General features: G+C 55.7%; 4 protein-coding genes across 4 annotated transcripts; 1 reads left to right on the top strand and 3 right to left on the bottom strand.

Annotated features, from left to right (window-relative positions):
* Nucleotides 1-846: 846 nt before the first annotated feature.
* On the bottom strand, nucleotides 847-4,982 carry B0H18DRAFT_1149281 (P-loop containing nucleoside triphosphate hydrolase protein; the record flags this gene model as incomplete). Its single annotated transcript, XM_048035715.1, has 8 exons — nucleotides 847-874; nucleotides 962-1,095; nucleotides 1,137-1,670; nucleotides 1,693-2,293; nucleotides 2,345-2,986; nucleotides 3,040-3,437; nucleotides 3,462-3,881; nucleotides 4,533-4,982. The coding sequence occupies 8 exons, from the start codon at nucleotides 4,980-4,982 to the stop codon at nucleotides 847-849; spliced, it is 3,207 nt and encodes a 1,068-aa protein (XP_047885977.1).
* A 3,285-nt stretch (nucleotides 4,983-8,267) lies between these two features.
* B0H18DRAFT_837744 (uncharacterized protein) lies at nucleotides 8,268-9,443 on the bottom strand (the record flags this gene model as incomplete). Its single annotated transcript, XM_048039460.1, has 5 exons — nucleotides 8,268-8,546; nucleotides 8,601-8,739; nucleotides 8,819-8,956; nucleotides 9,083-9,176; nucleotides 9,302-9,443. Coding segments are annotated over 5 exons (792 nt in total), but the record flags the coding sequence as incomplete, so codon positions are not given.
* An 859-nt stretch (nucleotides 9,444-10,302) lies between these two features.
* B0H18DRAFT_1126292 (uncharacterized protein) lies at nucleotides 10,303-12,414 on the top strand (the record flags this gene model as incomplete). Its single annotated transcript, XM_048035146.1, has 10 exons — nucleotides 10,303-10,453; nucleotides 10,509-10,586; nucleotides 10,648-10,698; nucleotides 10,750-10,847; nucleotides 10,903-10,979; nucleotides 11,033-11,357; nucleotides 11,412-11,520; nucleotides 11,571-11,689; nucleotides 11,758-11,811; nucleotides 11,866-12,414. The coding sequence occupies 10 exons, from the start codon at nucleotides 10,303-10,305 to the stop codon at nucleotides 12,412-12,414; spliced, it is 1,611 nt and encodes a 536-aa protein (XP_047885975.1).
* A 962-nt stretch (nucleotides 12,415-13,376) lies between these two features.
* B0H18DRAFT_960386 (NUC071 domain-containing protein) lies at nucleotides 13,377-17,035 on the bottom strand (the record flags this gene model as incomplete). The annotated part of the gene is made up of 8 exons (XM_048042956.1): nucleotides 13,377-13,586; nucleotides 13,629-13,655; nucleotides 13,726-13,894; nucleotides 14,025-14,535; nucleotides 14,587-15,477; nucleotides 15,530-15,908; nucleotides 15,970-16,279; nucleotides 16,332-17,035. The coding sequence occupies 8 exons, from the start codon at nucleotides 17,033-17,035 to the stop codon at nucleotides 13,377-13,379; spliced, it is 3,201 nt and encodes a 1,066-aa protein (XP_047885974.1).
* Between the last annotated feature and the right edge of the window lie 565 nt (nucleotides 17,036-17,600).

Raw genomic sequence — 17,600 nt, 5'->3', positions numbered from 1 at the left:
CTAAATGCATAAATATGTACCTCCAAGATGAATGAAGTTTGCTTGAAAGGAAATCCAAGAGCGTTAGCTCAGTCTGAAGTGAGCTGAAGCAACGATGCCTGAGATCAATTTCAATAAGAAGTAAGATGTACATAAATCACTAAGTCTCTACTGAAGTATAGTACAGAGCTAAAACCACCCCAGTTACTCGTACATATTCGCCACTATACAGATCCATGAGTGATAATGACAATACAAACAAGACACATACTAGCAATCTATTCACATTTGCGTAGGTACGTCTTGAAGATCGACGCGAATGCATGTGGATCAAGATCACAAGGATCGCGCCCATGCTTGCTCCCCACGTGAAGAGGACACCGAGGACGACTGCGAGATCATGGATGCTCCGCTCGAGGGACCACTCAACATACCGAACCCACCCCACGCGCCCCAACGCATTCCACCGCCCGCTTCCCCAAGCCCATGGCGATGCCTGCAATAGGTGCGAAGCCACCCTTCATACTCACCGCGGTTTGGCGCAGGTTGCTCGGCTGCTTCAACGGTGGTGGGAGGCCCCTGTTGGGATTGGCCTGCGTCGGTGTGTTGCCAGTCGATGTCGACATCCAGGGGACGAGCCGGCCCCGGATGTTGCTTCCTGTACTCAGCTGCGCGCCTGCGGTGTTGAAAGGTGCGATGTAGCTGCTAGCGGCAGCGTGGGGTTATCGCGCGAAGTCGTCGTCGCAAGGGATGAGCTGGGAGGCCTGGTACTCGCACTTTAAGCATGCAACCCAAGGCCGGAGGGTGTACGTCCGGGGAGTGCGGCAATGGGCTCTACTACGCTAGACCGATGGCCAGGTCCGACGTTCAAGGACATCGACCGTCGAATTCGCGGCTTGATCGAGCCCGATGGCGACCTTGATAGTCGCGGCTTCGGGGTGCCCCTTGTCGACGTGCACCTCATCAGTCCTTCATCATCGACAAGCGGTCGACGTAGTTCGTCGGCTCGCCCAGGCAGATGACGTGCGGGCGACGCCACATTGCAGCGCCGAGCACAACCTTCACCATCAGACCACCGGAGAGACCGCACATCGAGTTGTGCGACACGAACTCGGCCTCGAGACCGAAGTCCGCGGAGTGCTTCTCGATCTCGCGACGAACGAAGGGGGGAGCAGACCGAGGTGCTGCGCCTCACGGGTGTCGACCTCGAGGACCTTCTTCTCGAAGCCACGCTTGATCAGCTCGTCACGCGGCAGCCAGATGTTCTCTGACGAGGAGAGGGCCTTGAGCGACGCCTCGTACTCGTACGACTGCTTGAGCTTCTTGCGCGCCACGATCTCGTCAATCAAGCGCTTCTGGCCCTCGACGACGACGACAGTGCCCTCCTTCATCTTCTGCTGCTCCTCTTTTGAAATCTGTCGATTCGCCTTCATCATCTCCTCCAAGTCCTCACCGTAACGCCACAGCATGTACTCCAGCGGCGTCTTGTCGAAATGATTATCGAGATGGTGGAAAGCGTGCTGCGCGACGTAGCCGATGACCAAGTTCGGGTGCTTCCAGGTCTCACCGCCTCTGTTGGGCTCGAGATCGCCAATGAGCAACTTGACGAGCGTCGACTTGCCGGATCCGTTGGGACCGAGGACGGCGACACGAGAAGAGAGCGAGACTTGGAGCGTGATGTCGTACAGCTGCTGTACGGGCTGCGTCGGGTACTGGGTAGCCGACCTTGCGCATCTTGAGAAGCGACTTCTCCTTGGTCTTGACACCCTCGAGAAGGGGCGGGTCGGGCAGCTTGAACTGGTAGTCCTCCTGCGCCTCGAGCGTGTAGTACGAGCGCGCCTCAGGAACCTGCTTCATGAAGGACTCAAGGTTGCCCCTGTACCTCCTGAGCTTGAAGCGGTTGAGATGGAGGACGTCGGTGATGGTGTTGTTGAGGAAGCCAGAGTCGTGCGAGACGATGATGGACGTGCAAGTCGTAAGGCCGGTGAGGTAGTTCTCGAGCCACGCGACGTTGACAACGTCCAAGTGGTTAGTTGGCTCATCGAGGAGCAGAATGTCAGCCTTGAACAACATCGCGCGCGCGAGAGCGAGCTTCATCTTCCAGCCACCAGACAGACTGCCAATCGCCTGCTTCTGCCTCTCGTCGCTGAAGCCTACGGACGCGAGCGTCTCGATAACCTCCTGCTCGCCAGCCTGGATACGTGTGTCGGAAAGGATGAATTCGAGGATGGCCGTCTCGGCCTCGCTACCGTCGATATCGTGCTCGACGTAGAAGGTTCGGACCTCATCCGGCGACGGGAAGCCCTCAACTTGGCTGTAAAGCGAGAATAAGCAACGTCAACGTATCGCGAGGCAATGAACCCACCCGTTGGTGATGGCACGCATGAGAGTGGACTTGCCGGTACCATTGCGACCGCACAGACCATAGCGGTGACCACGCTTGAGACGGAGAGTCGCAGTGTTCAGCAGGATCTTAGCACCGTAGGCGAGCGAGAATTGGCAGTTGCAAAGATCCTCGCCCTCCTCCTCATCCTCAGGGACTTCGGTGTCCTCATCCTCCAGAGATGCAGACTTGACAACCCACTCGTTGACGATCACGATGGGCTCAGGCGTCGTCGTGACGAACGCGAGGTAAGGCGCAAGCGATTGCCACTCCGACACGTCGAAGTTCTTCGCGTTGACGGGGTTGGCAGCAAGGTTGCTGGCGTACATGACGTCGATGGAGCCCGCAGAAGGGGCCTCAGCGCCAGCCTTCTTGTAGAGACCGAGGAGGGAATGCGCGAGCTGCTTCTCGTCCGCCTTCTTCAAGGGCGGGAAATCAGAACCGTCGTTGTCGGCGGGGACGTCACCGACTTGACGGAGGGTGGCGACAGCACGGCCAACGACGCTGCGAGCCTCGCGGTCACCGATGGTCGTCTCGACTTTAAGAAGTCCCGGGAGCAGCTTCGGGATGAAGGGACGAACGGTGACAGCGGAGTCTACGAGCTTAGCCATGTTGTCGATGATTCTACAGATACCATTAGCGATGCGGACAACGTGATCGGGTGGGTTCAAACGTACACGGCGACCCTGCGCTTAGTAGCAGTAGGCTTCTCACTAAGACCGCGAGAAAGCAGAGGGACCATGAGTGAGAGCGTAGCGGAGTCTACCTCCGAAACGAATGTGGTGGCCGAGAGGAGGTTGATGGTCTTGGGAACCTCCTCAACGGGGTTGATCAGAGCCTTGATGAGTGCAGGAATGAAGCGTTCTATATCCTTGTTGGAAACTAGAGCCGTGGCCCTCTCAAGCGAATCCTTCGCAGCCTTCTTCACGTCAGCCTTCGTGTCCCAGATCGCCTCAGCGAGGATGGGGACGATCTCTGGGGTGAGACGCGCAGTCTGAAGAGGCGCGCTTGTAACAAGCTGGTTGAGGACAGTGAGCGAGCCGGTCTTGACCTGCCACTTGCCGACCGTCTTGATCTAGTGAAGAAGGGCGGGAAGCACAAGCGCTGCACCCCAAGTGTTCATACCCACAACGTACGCCTTCACTGCCTCGATGGCGGCCGTGCGCACAGCGGGCATCTTGTCGGCGAAGCATTCGAGCAGAGCAGCGTAGAGTCCGGAGTCAATGAAAAGGGGCTCGAGAGCCTTCACAGCGTCGGACTTGGTGATCACAGCGACGGCGTTCGCTGCACCCTCACGCGCCGCGGGCGACTTCTTGTCGCTGAGGGCCTTGATAGCAGCATCGTTGAAGCCGACAGACTGGAGGGCCTTGGGGCCATCCTTTTGGGCGAGCGCAGCGAGGGTCGTTGCTGCGGACTCGTGGGTCGCCTTGTCGGCGACGAAGAGACCGGAATCATCAAACTGGCCGTCTGCGGGTGCGACGGCAGCCTTGAGAGAGCTGGGGGCGGAGGTAGCGAGGCACTGTCGTCGTCCGGGTGATCGCCCGGACCTTCCTCAACGACGTTGAATTCGGAGTCCGTGATGAGCGCACTGAGACGTTTATTCACCGGAACGATGGTATGACCCGAATGACTGGATTCAGCCAAAGGAACCGGTCACCGGTTACCGCCCAATGCGCCGGGACGGATCGTGATATGCAAGGTCATGGTGGCATCGCTTTTCCTCCAGTCCTCCTTCAGTTGCTCGCGATTCTCCTGCGCCGGTGTTATCGAAGCGAATACCGGATCATTGTGTCTCCTTTGGCAAAGCCGCTAGGGGCGTATTCGCATCATGTTTCGGCGATCACAGTGATGTTCGAGGAGTTGTGAGAGGCGCGGCGGCGGTGGTGGCGCGCCGCTGAACTTCTGGGCCTTGAGTAACTGGCCACTAGTGGTCTTTTGCTTGATCGACAACGCATTGGTGAACGCACAGGCGGAAGGTCCGGTTCGCGAGCTCCGCATCACCGTATCCGTACACTAGGCACGGCATGTGCTACCTTGTATGTATGTCAGGTCGCCCACCATAACACCTGCCTCAACGGAGTTAGTTTCCAGTGTCAATGTCAGGTCAGATGGAGAACACATACATCGATTACGTAGCCAGCGTACTCGCCGACTGCACCACCTGCCTCACACACTGCGACGCTGAGGTCGCTAGGTCGTCAGCCTGGATGTTCCGCTCGCCGGCCTTGGGAAACTGCGTGCTGGCAGTCAGGATCGTGCGGTACTCCACCGAGCGCGCAGCGCTGATCCACCTGTGCGCCTTCTCCGCGCCGTCTCGGGACGTCCGGATGACCGCTTCGGCTTGCAATGCATGCGCCCGGAGGACGAACGTGTGGAGGTGCAAGACAGTGATGGTCGAGCGCTGCGCAGAACGGAACGTGGGTGGCCAGTGCGAGCTGCATGAGTGGTACTTATCCAGGAGAGTCCATATTGACGCATCGCCACCCTGCTTGTGCACGCATAACCGCGAAGCGGGAATGATCGCTCGGCGGAGCAACCACTCGTCCCACCGCCAGAGCTCGCCGTACCGCCTGCACAAGGTCGCCCCCGTGTACGCGTTCGACAAGAAGAGGGCAGACATGTAAAGGGGGTGTCTGCTATCAAGGGGAGGTGCGATCGAGTAGATGTCGAGGGCCTGTTGCGGGTCATCCGGTGTGATGCATCCGTGCGATATGCATCACTGACAGTGAGAGCATGGGTAAGGCGGGGAACGATGAGACTTCGAGCGTTATCGAAGAGGGTCCACGGTCTTGCTCGTCCCGTAGACTCTGCACTTCCGCCAAAGCACCAAGACCCTCCGAAGGGCTTCTGAGAGCATACAAGTAAACTTGATCGACTTCAGTGAACATACGTGAGTTGGCATTATACATGATGCACCCGAGGGACTCACATCAGAGTTCAAGTTAGCCGTCTCCAGATTCTTCAGGGCAACGTATTCCGCTGTAGTCACCGCGGGCAGTCAGTCAGCGGGTGAGTCAATCGATGGGTGAGTCGGCAGGTGAAAGGGTCGTTATACGAGGGAGTCGGGATACGAGGGAGTCGGTCGGCGAGTGAGTCGGTGGACGGTGAAGACTGCTCGAAATGTTTTGGCTCGAATTTGAAGATCGTCCTGCGTGACTTGGGGCAGAGATGCGTGCGTAGCGGCCGAGTGGGCGGGGAGACAGCGAGGCAGGTGGTCGGACGCGGTCAGACGAGTAAGCGGGGAGAAGAGGGAAAACGACTGAGTGGGCCGGTGAAAGAGAAAGCAGATGGGCGAGAGCGCGAGTGAATGGTCGGATAACAAGCAGGTCGGCGGGTACGGGCAGGAATGCAGGCAGGTAGGATGGCGTCGAGACGGCGGCAGACTCGATGGTGGTCGAGGACTGAGTACTGGCCCTGAGTCCTGAGGCCTGAAGTGCGAAGCGCTCAGTCCAGAGAACGCTGATTGTGATCGACTCAAATAATGACGACACAACAGGCTGTTACTGCCCATACCCTGCTCCGCTACTAAATGGTGAGGGTGCTTCAAAGCAGTCTGAAAATTTGTATTATAATTATACGGGTGATGGAAGTAGTACCTAGTGTCGCGGTCTGAAGGTCAATGAAGCATCGTCAACGAAGCTGTTGAGCCGTTAAGAGCTATTCAGACACCGTGACCATTGTATTCTACTACGAAGTTACTAGTCTACCACAGCGTCTGATACGCGTACTTCGATGCCCAATTATTAAGCCAAAACTTTGCAGCCTTATCTAGTACAGTATGAGTGTCCCAGTCTTCAGGTACATTCTCGCGAATCATTGCGCGAGTCGATCCAGGTGTGCAGGGAGCAAGCTGACATGATTGTCGAATTATCGACAAAGGAATGATGGCACCAACAGGTTTTCCGTTCGCGCGAAGGGGAGGCTTGTGGACAGGGTACATCAAATGAATGGGATCTGCTTGGGCTGGTAATTTTGCGAACCATTCTACATACGCCAGAGGCCCCTGGCTAGCCCACTCGGGAGGAGCTGGTAGCTGACGGAGAGTTCGGGGATCTTTGATGTCGTGCGGCAGCTTAAAGATTACCTTGACGCGCCCAATACGGGTACCTATAGACAGTGATCATATCAGGAATCTGTGAGGAGTGTAGTAGAGAAGACGATACGCACCTTGCAAGCCGGTAGCTTCGGCATCCTCTCCCTGCAGCACAACTACCGTGTCGAAACGCGCTGCTTGTCCGGCAGTGGCGGGCTTCGCTTTCACCGCGTCAGTTTCCATCGCATCGTCGGTCAGCGGCTCGGGGGTGAATTTGAATCCATGGAATACATCGAGGCGATTGATCGGCATGTGGGTGACAGCACTCCGGAGCTGTGAGGACGAGAGAGGGTGCCCGTTTTGAGAGTATAGATGTGCTGAGCAAGTGCGTCGATGAAGCCCGGTGCGCAGTGTTTGTTGACGATGGATGGGAGAGTCTGGAGAGGTGCCGTAGGGTGTTTGGGTAGTTTGATTCGAGCGTTGATTCGTGACGACGTAGGTATTCGGTCTGGTTCAGAGTTCCCTGCGTCACTGTCATCCCCTGGCTCCCGATCGGCACTCCTGAGCGATCGGTGGATGGTCGAGCTGAGCACGACCATCTTCTCCTGTCGTGCCAGCCAACGAACCATTTGCGGACGTGCATCGCGATGGTTTGACGCCCTCCAGCCTTTCTTCGCGTAGTCGATGTGAAGGCGTTCAAACGCCTCAGTATTGTAGTTATCGGTAGTGCCTAAAAGTCGAATGGCGTCGACGTAGTGGAGTAACGAGTGAAACTTCGGGATGTTGAGGTGCTCGCGCACTCCCAGGTCGACCAGGATGTCTTTATTGCGATGGAATATCTTGAGTGCGTCCTCCATGTACTGGAGAGTGGTGTCGTCATGAGTAGTATATTGCGCGAGGTAGATAAAATCGAGTATAGACCTGAAAGCAAGGATAGCCTTGCTGGGTATCAGGCCTACCAGACACGCGAGGAGAATCCTCGCCATATGCTTGCGTTCGGTCCCTGAGACTTGAGACAGAGAGGAAATGCCGTTTTTGAAGTGGCGAGTACCGAATGCCGGAGGAAGGCAGCGAATGCGTCTGTCGAGCTCGTGTTCATCGACGAGTTCGGTACACCATTCGACGATGTGCTTGAAAACTCCCTGGTAGAGTTGATGGAGGACGTCAGGGGTAATACACAAATGGATATCCGTGTAGGGTAGATCGCGCCAGAACGGACGCACGACATATCCCGACACGTTGAGGTCTTGACACGCTCGGGTGTACGCATTAGAGCTCGTCTTGCCTTGGGTTTTCTCGCTGGCTTGACGGAGAACATCCAAGGTCCAGATGGAAGTACGAGGTGTACCTGGCTTCGCAGATTCCAGCAGCTGCTCTGGTGCCTGGCACTTAGGGCATGTCCCAGACTTGGCGCAAGTGACCAGGCACTGCTCTGGATAGTCGGCTACATAGGCGGCGAGGATCGGATGTACGCGTCGAACCTCTCCATTGCCTGAGGTGACTTCGATACCTTCCTTCCCGGCCTGGACGAGCGGTTCCAAGATCGCGCGCACGGACCGTGGAAGAGTTGCTGAACGAGAGCGCGTTGCTTGCGCTGAGTGATGCCTTCGGAGCTAACCTTATCGACAGATAGATAACCTATGAGAATACATGCGTGCTCAGACGGCTTGCCCTCAGAGCACGCGGTATGTTGCCTAGCGTCATGTAGACCGGGTAGGCAGCCTTGTTTCCCGAGAATTGTGTTAACTGAGTTTTGTCCGTCGCGATAATGACGGGCGCAACTGCTGAGCCTACAGGTAAGATGCTCTGCAATTGGTTCAGATATTTGCAAGGATTGATTGATATTTGATTACTCACTTGAATGGCATGCCACCAACGCCCTGTCCACATCTCGTTGTAGAGACGGTGCGTCCTCGACTTGTCTGAGAATATACGCCGCGGTCTGTACACGATTTGATCCGCGTGTTCAGGGTTTCCCAACAAGGTGCGAATGGCCTGGATTATGTCGCGGAACTGAACAAGGTGCTTCTCGTTAGGACGGTCCCTGAACGATAGCAACCTTTCCGTCCATTCTGCCCTCTCGGGCAGCGAATCCACGCACTGTAAGAGAGCACGGCTGTTGTGATACGACAGGCCGAGTCTCTCTTGGAACTGAGGTGCGTCAGCATATATGAGTAACATCGTCAGGGAAGCCCAGGTACTCACACCGGGTATTTCTAACGCTCTGTCGATGGAACCCTGCGTCAGTCCTTCCTGGATTGCCCAAGACGCGAATCGCCAATCCATCTCTGACTGAAATGGCTCCCATGGGTTCTTTCCGTCACTGTTTGTCGCGTCTTCTGTGCTCCTCTCTCCTGCAGTCGGACCCGCTAATCACAAGTTTACATTCGGAACGCATTTGCTAAGTGAGTGTCAATGATCACTTACTTGAACTTCGACCTTCCTTGCCCTCCAGCCATCTCCTGCGCACGTCTTCGTCAACTTGAGTAACCTCTCCGGCTTCTGTATCTTCGTCTACCACACGCTCGTCGTCATCGTCATCGAGCGAGAGCGCGGTTCGTCTTGCATAAGTCGATGGCCCTGCTGCGTCACCGCCTGTGTTGCGACCGCCTTCGCCATGTCCACCTCCACCCTCACCATCATCTCCGGTCCCTCCTGGATCGTTCGGCGGCTTGGACGGTGCGCACACATCTATAAAGTCGTATAGTGACGATAATTCGTCGTCCTCGTCTTCATCGTCCTCATCTGCATCCTCTTCGGGTGATAGATTTGCAACGGGTTCTGGCTCGTCGCCAGAATGTTCGCGTCTACCCGACAGTTCGTTGGTTCTGAACGCACATTGTGAATTAATTGATCAAACCTCAGAGGCGGTTTTAATGCTTACCCTGCAGGCTCAATTATTACACCGTCGTTCAAAGACTCCTGACGGCCCTGGACCTCGAAGATCTCCTTGAGTTTTCCTTTCTTGTACCATGAGCATTTCTTGCTCATGGTTTGGTGCGCGCACAGGCCCTGACTTGTCCGAAAAGTCTCGTGACAAGCGCCGCACGTATCATTGAGGAGTTCTTCGATGGTGCGCTTTTTTCTGACCATTGCTAGCTCGAAAAATCACCCAGATCTCAGAACCAAGAAGCGGAGGAGTAGGAACGTACAGGTAATGGGGAGGAAGAGGCCAGGTATGTTGCAGAGTCCCGAAATCATTTGAGAAAATGGATTTGTCCCTTCATCTGTCATTACGTTGCGTGGGCGCGTACCTGCGCGCCATTCAGACGCGATCTCCTTCGCGTCTCTCCTTCATCTTCAACTGTCATGTCGGTTTAAGGCTCGGGCATTGGTAAAAAATCATGTTCCTGCCTTCTTCTTCCTGAGCCCTTGCTGATCCTATTTCACGTTCGTATAGGTCACGCGTTCACAAACAATTGTAGACGCTTAATCAACCACCGACCGTAAATTGCGCTCGTCTTCTAAGGTATGTACTTGTTCATTGGCCTCTGGTTACTAGTACGTACTTCATCTATACCTACCCGCGAGCTGTGGCGTGTAACATGCCGAAATGTCCCACGCCACAGTCCCTGTTACCCCTGGTTGCCAGCTCCGGCATAGGCCGGGGCGAATAGAGCGGATTAATGGCGGCCGTAGAAGGTGTACGGCGGCCGCAATGCTGGGATATCGTTGTTCGAAAGGTCCTATGAGCGAGGGAATGAACGCGACGATCTCACACCCAGGGGAGACGGTGGATTACCATGGGCCACTGCAGCTAAGGCGGAGTGTGAGTGGAGAGGCGTAGGCGGTGCTGGAACCTACCCGGGCTTAGTCACTTGACGATATAGACCCCTTGACTGAGCACGGCGGCCGTCCCCGGTTCTTTAGAATGTCTTCTGCCTCTGGTTCTAAGCCGTGAACTAAGATGTCTACCACCTCTCTCCTTCGCTCTGCTGCTACGCAGTCTGCTCGCTCACCCCGCCCCGGTCATCCTCGCAGTCGTGTCAATTCCAACGGCTTGAAGGGGGATCACATCGAATCGGACTCCCAGCAGCGAAAGCCCAACAGCCCGGGAGGTGAGGCCCTATATACTCTTATCGTGCTTTCGTAGACACTGACATCGCAATCGAGTTGGCCAATCCGGTCGTAAAGATCGCCACCAAGCTAGGGAACCCAACGAGGTCAAGAAACCTAAAGCCACTGAACAGGGTAAGTAACAAATCCATGTCTTGTAATGCGCACAGCAGCCCTCTAATATTTAGTATAACAGAAACAGAGATCCAACAGATCGCCGCCGGCCAGTCCGACCCTGCTGAGGCAGGTAAGCGTGACATGCTTGTACCATCCGCCAATCCGCCTCACTGCGCACTAGTCACCAACGAGACCGACGGCGAAGACGAGTACCCCGAGGCTGTTCGGAAGGCCTTCGGAGACAAGTACCACAATCTCCCGCACGTCACTGGGGAGATCGTAAGTATGTCTGTGCTTTTCATATTCCAGCGACTGACCTTCGCGTATTCAGCAGATCTCTGGTTTCACACGCGACGATTGGACGGCGTTGCAGCAGTGGATCGAGAAGCACGACGATCTCAATCGTTTCAAGTGAGTATATTCACGCGTCTCAGTGGAGATTCTATTGAACTTAGCGATCGCAGATTTTGTTATGACAGCGAGCAGGGGAAATTAACAACGATGTCTGCTAGCGATATACACAACCGTCTCTGTGCTACAGAGAGGTCGATCAGCAACGACAGGTGGTACCGCGGCTTTTGTCCTCCCGGGTGGGTCGAACATGCGCTAGGTGTCTCAGACGAACAGGCGGAGTACGCGTCGATTCGTAACCCGAGCGGCTCGAAGAAGATTGCAGATATGGTCGAGGCGATCTTAGTCGGCGATAAGCTGTACGTCACCCAACTGAACGAATCGGCCAAGTCGCAGGAGCTTCATCATACCAAGGGAAAGGAAGGCGCGCTTCCTAAGGTACGTTCCAACTGCGCATCAGAGTTCAACAGGTTCACTCAAGCTTTTGAGCAGCTCGTGGATTTGGGGGATGCACTAATCGGAACTCGCAAGACAACGCCCGCCAACGGCGACGGGTCAGAGTTCCCCCCTTCATCGCCCTCACCTGCTTCAACATCGACGAGTTGGTCCCCAAAGGGGACGATGGCCTGAAGTCCAAATGGGAGTCGCCAGGCAGTGGTGCTTATACCGTCTCGTCGCTCGAGCTCGACAGGGAGCGGTACCGCACCCTGTCGGAGAAGCACGCTGGATTGATCTCGGACGCGGGTCCATGGCGCACAGCGAACGGCGCCGTATTTTTGGCGCCGTTCGAGTCTGGTGGTTTTATGTCCCATTCTCGGAGCTGGAAACGTTCAGGCAGGGAGTGAAGGAGCAGTGGGACATGGACAAATGGGTTGCCAAGGGTTTAGCCATCGTAAGCGACCGTCACCTGCCCGTCAAGCATCCACATACTAACTATTGTGCCCAGCCCATTCTCGAATCGTACGAAGGGCAGCTCAAGGAACAGCTCCGCGTCTTCTTGAAGAAGGTCGAGGACGGCTACAAACTGAAGCTGTCCATGGTGGTGAACCTGCTGGGCTTACCGGAGAACGCGCGGAAGTTGGCGGAGGCCCTCGGCGACATCGTCGATGACGATGAACTCAACGCCCGCTCCGCAGAGTTCGATGAATTCGTTGACAAATTGCTCGATCCGCAAGACAAGCACTTACGCCTTCCGGGCGAAGACGTATTATTCGACGCCCATATTACTCAGCTCCTCAAAGCTATCAAGGCGGGTACGAGAGGTACCGCCGTCCAACGCCTGGTCGACAACACGACGGTGGAAAACCAAGCAGAAGGCGCCGTGCAAGGGGGACGTGCTGCACCCAACCCCAAGTTCCAGCCGAATAATGCCCTCCGGGAGCAGTTGAAGTCCATTAGCCAGATGGCACGCAAGCGCAAGCGTTCCGACACCGTCGAGGCAGAGCTGGAGGAAGATCGTGGCCGCGACGGTCCGAGTTCCTCTCGCCAGCAGTGACCTTGCACGCTTGACAACGACTAAAAACGTCGCACATTGTCACGTCTCGCTGTTGTACGTCTCGCTGTTGTGTGTCCCGCATCACGGCCGTGGCCCTTCTATCGTACATTCGTCCCCGTTGTGTCGTCATCTGATTGTAGTGCTGTACGAGTATGTGTACCCTCTGTTGATCGTCTCTACCAACGCTGTCATAACTATGTCTCATCGCTATCTCTTCGCTGTTCGCTGATTGTCGTAGCTTGTACTACTATTGTCGTCGTAGCTTGTACTGTAGTCGCAGCCTGCACTGTCGCCGTCTCATGGAATACATATCTGATGCAACGTTGACATCACGCACGACTGGCTGTGGTGTGCGCGTGCTGATGCATCGACCTTTGCCTGCATCGTAGTTGCCGGTGAAGCTGGCTCAAGGGGCAAATATTCATTTATACAGGCTACGTACATACAGTGAACAAGTAGAATGAATGCGATCGTGTAGTGCGCTTGCGCCTGCTACTGTACGGTAGACCCGTACGCGTCGCGAGCGAATGACCGGTGTATGCCGGGATGGTTGTTTCACGTCGTATGTCCTCCTCGGCAGGCTAGGTCGCGCCGTTCTTGGGAATCGACGTGTGGCGCGCGGGCGATCGTACCTGCTCATCCACACGGCGCTGCTAGTGCTGCTAGTTCGCCAACTCGCTCGGTCACCCGCCCGGCCCTACTCAGCCATCCATCCCGTCTGTCTGGCCTAGTGATGCACGAGCTTGCAAGCTCTCGGTAACTTAGCTGTTTCCATTCTTGGTTATAACCGCCAGAAGTGAGGCTTATTTCGCATATTTGTCAGCTAAAATCAATGTTTTTGGCTAGTAAGCATGGTTCTCAGGGCCCGAGAGTTGGCTTGTCAGTCGTCCCCGGCATACAAAAAGCCATTCAAATGTTATTTATGTTGTGCATTAGTCCCAGTATAGCTAGATAGAACAGTACTAAGTGTTGTCATTGCTGCGCTGCGGGACCCATGCCACGGCCTTGATCTCCTTGACCTGCTTGTTGTCTGGGAGAGACGCCGTACAAGAATGCAGCGACCTGGGTGCGCAGTCGGCAGCGGTGACAAAGGCGCGAAGGATATTCTTCGGCAAGACGTAGGTGAACGATCCAGCATCGTCTCGGACGCCGTCGTTGGAGACGTAGATGTGCTGGGGACGAAGCGGTAGATGGGTAGCAGAAATTGCACGTACACGCCAGTCGGACTTGCTACTGAACACCTGCTGCTCGTAAGTTGTCGTAGTCAGTCTGGATAGCATCACCGTGAATGTTGGTTGTCTGCATCTGTACCACTGTGACTTGGCTCTGCGCCTCAGAGCTCTTCTCGAGCTCCGCCATCTGCTGCCGCTGTACAGACGGTGCTGCGATCTCCCGACCTAAGATGATGTCAAGAATTTTGCTGGCCGTGAGGGAGGCGATGTTCACACTGTTCTGCTTGCCGAGGTCGGCCAGATATAGGCTTAGTCGTCAAATTGCCCTCGAACGTCTTGTGGATCGTCTCACGGTATACGTTCTTCGTGTCGTCAACAAACCCTAAGGCGAGTGTGAGACACTGCTGTCGTAAATCATTCATGTGAGATTACACTTACAGGACGCGAATTTTGAACCCACAAATCGAGAACAAGAGCTGTGGGTTATCCTTAGAGAAAACGCTGACGAAAGTGTCTTCCCACCGGGGCAGACTCTGCTTGACATTCCAGAAGACCGCTCTGCCGAGGTTGACGTCGTGCTTGATCAGGCGCATACGACAGTCTCGAGGCCAACACCTCTTGTTGTTGTACCCGATGACGTTGTTGTTCGTCGGGTCAGGGTTCGCACTGAGATACCGCTGGATGAGGTCTCGCGACTCTTCGGCCGTGAAGCGGAACAAAATGTGGATGCGATCGACGTAACGCGAGTAGAGACGGATCGGATGACGCGTCTCGGTGGCGGAGTCGCGGTATTGCAGGAAGTTGTTCGGCATCTGCGGTGGTCCCGCCATCTCGCTGGCGCGTTGAAGACCCAGGATGAGCAGGTCGAGGACCAGGCCGTAGTACTGGAAGACGAAGGCTGAAAATTGGAGACCACGGATCAGACCGTAGGCGTTTGTATGCGCCATATCTATCGTGCAAGTCAATACTAGTTCGATGACAATAAACTGTTAATACTCACCCTTGTACGTCAAGACAGTGTTGTTCTTCGCCGTGATATAATCTGCCAAGTTATGGTCCAGAATGAGACGCAACAACCGGTTGAGCAGCGTCAAATCGATCTTCTCGTACACCTTGGACAGCACCGTCTCCATGAGCACATCGCATTCGCCCTCGCCCGTCTCCCAGATGTCGGTCAAGTTGTTGATGCCTTGGCACCACTTGTAGACGAGAAGCGGCGGCGGCTCAGTGTCGGCGGGTTTGATCCAGGAGGGGAACAGACCACGCTTGTCGGCCTCGAAGAACAGGAACTGATCGAGGTAGGCGTCCGTGATCTTCTCTACGGGCTCGATGTCGTAGCAAGGAATGAGTTTGTCGTAGGTGTCGAAGAACTTGATGCCAGATTCCTTGAATGCACGCTGTGTGAGCAGCAAACGCTTGATACGCGACAAGCATTCATGCGGGTTGTCGTACGCCTGCTCAATGAGCGCCAACTCCTCGCGTTGCGACTGGTTCAAGCGGCCCTTAACCGAATACGCCTCCTTGAGCTTCTCGAGCGCGAGCACCAAAAGCTTGGTGTCGTGCTTGTAGTTAAGCGGCGGGAAGGGGATGGGCGAGAACTTCCGGCTCTCGAGCCAGTGCACGGTGGCAGTATAGATGGCAACGGCCTCCTCAGCACTGATGTACGGACCGTCCTTGAGGTACCCGTGCTGTCTCTCCTGCTCAGCCTTGAGATACAGGCGAGTGAGACGACCGAGGTTCTTCTTGACGACGGCCTTGTCGACGGTCGCGCCACGCCGGATACGCTCACGATTGTAGTGAGCGACAGACGTCCACCAGTCGGCCTTGCTCTTGATATAACGAAGGATGATGTTTTCGATGGCCGTCGGCATTCCGGGCACCTTCCAAGGGACTGGATCCAACATCAGATACCTATCGCGAGTTCATGTCAAGCAGCAACTTACTGTTCGCCTTCCAGCAGCGCCAGGCCTCCGACAGATGCTGGAGGATGGTCTTCGACTTGTTCTGCTTGATCGACTCTGGCATCATGTCGAGGATGTCGTGCATGACCGCCGCACGAAGCTCAAGGTCATAGTGCGACTCGACACGCTGCTTCGTGACTGTCTTCGCGATGCCCTTGCTGTTACGACCCTCAAACTGACGCGCGAGCAGATTTCCAAGCCAGCGCTCGAGCAAAGGAACAATACCACGCATGAAGAATAGCCAGACACGCCAGCCGGGGGCCCAGAACCCGACACCAGGACCTTTGCCGACAGGACCGGTGTTGAAACGGTAGTAGATCAAGTGCTTGAGGTCCTTGGTCATTCGTACCTGACGCATCAACTAGAACGCACGCAAGGGGTCAGCATGAGAGATACTTGCCCTGAGATGGAGGAAGACTGACCTTGTACTTGTAACGGTACATACCCGTAAGGGCACCAATGTGCGCGAAGATGTACTGCAACGCATCCGCGAGCTGGAATGCATCGACGTTGCCGAGACGGAATTGGACGTGCGCGTCGACCACCAACTTCGTGAGACGAAGGATTTCACGGCAGAGATGGAAGGCATTGCCGAATCGCGACTTCTTACGCTCCTTGGTCGTGAGCGTCTTCACCGGCTTCAAGTTCATGTTGTAGTCGAGGTGGAGGTAGTTCAAGTTCTGATAAAGTGCGTCAGTGACCACGCTAACCATGCTTCCCGAGACAATGTACCTTTCGGTGGATGAGCAGGTTGAGCATGTTGTAGCCCTGCCTGCAGACCTACAAACCCGCCTCGACCCAGTCTAACCGCGTGGTCTGGAAAAACTTGGTCGCCTTCAGCTGTTTGAACAGGTTCTTCTTCGACATGGCCTTCTCCGGGCGTGTCTTGAGCTCGTTCAAGACGTAGCACTTAAGTAGCTTCTGATACGACACGCGAACCTTGACCGCCTGGTTAGGAGGGCAGTGCTCAAGATACCAGTCCTTCACGAGCGGGATATCCTGCGCTCGGCGCATACGCCCTGAGCGGCGACTGTACGGATCGGGCGCCCACCAGAGCGCGATAGCATCCGCCGTGAGATCGCTCTCCAGCGGCTTGTCCTCGAGGAAAGGCTCGACCTCGTCAGGGAGCTCGAAGTCGTCGTCCTCAGCATCGTTGGGGCCGAAGATCGCGTCCTCATGGGGAACGAGTGGCGCATTCTTCGGTGTAAAGCCACGCAGCGAGATAGGATTGATGAGAGGGTCGAAATAGAACGCGGGCAGGTCAGGGTCATCGGTGCGAATGTAGACGTTCTTCGGTGTGTGATACAGAGATATGTGGACGGAACGAGGGAGGGAGTTATACAGATGGGGGAAAGCGACCTTGTACTCAGTCCGGATTTGCTGTCGAATGATGACTTTGTTGATGTCGTTGAACTCGTTCCAGTCCTCATCGAAGCTGTCCATGTCTCTATACAGAGGCTCGAATTTCGGGCCGCCGGGAATCGCCATGTGAGCGCTTTCGCAGTGAAAACCGACTTCTTGTCGAACAGGTAGCTCGAGTTGCCGTCTGTGTGATCCGACAAGAGTGTCCGACCGAGACGGTACAAGTTCGCCATGGCAGGCGCGCCGCGAGGACAAACAGCTGGTGACTCAAGTTCCATGGCCAAAGCCGGTAGCAAAGCCGGACTGGCGAAATTCGTTCGGGAGGACGTGAGCAGCACCGTCTGTCTTCGAACGGGCAACCATGCTCACCTGACAGTAGCATCCCGGGCACCCAACCCGAGCCAACCACCATCCGCCCACGCACCCGCCCTCTCGCCCACGCCGCTCGCCGGACGGCGATTCGTCGTGCCTTCATCGGTCGAGGATGCCAGCCGGGTCGACCAGCAAACCACGAGAGGTGGTGAGTCCGGGAAGACGGGAGAAACGCACCGGATGCCGGCGTGGATCGAGGGCGGCGACCGTCGAGTCTGGAGCAGACCGGATGGGACACTTCGGACAGCTCCATCGGGAAGATAGAGAGCGGGAGACGAGTGATGAGCTCGGCAGGACGGGGAGTGACCGGGGTGTGGTC

The sequence above is a fragment of the Fomitopsis serialis genome (genome assembly GCF_022376445.1).
Source record: "Fomitopsis serialis strain Sig1Antser10 chromosome Unknown B0H18scaffold_191, whole genome shotgun sequence".
Classification (NCBI taxonomy): domain Eukaryota; kingdom Fungi; phylum Basidiomycota; class Agaricomycetes; order Polyporales; family Fomitopsidaceae; genus Fomitopsis; species Fomitopsis serialis.
This window is presented reverse-complemented; position numbering and strand designations above follow the sequence as displayed.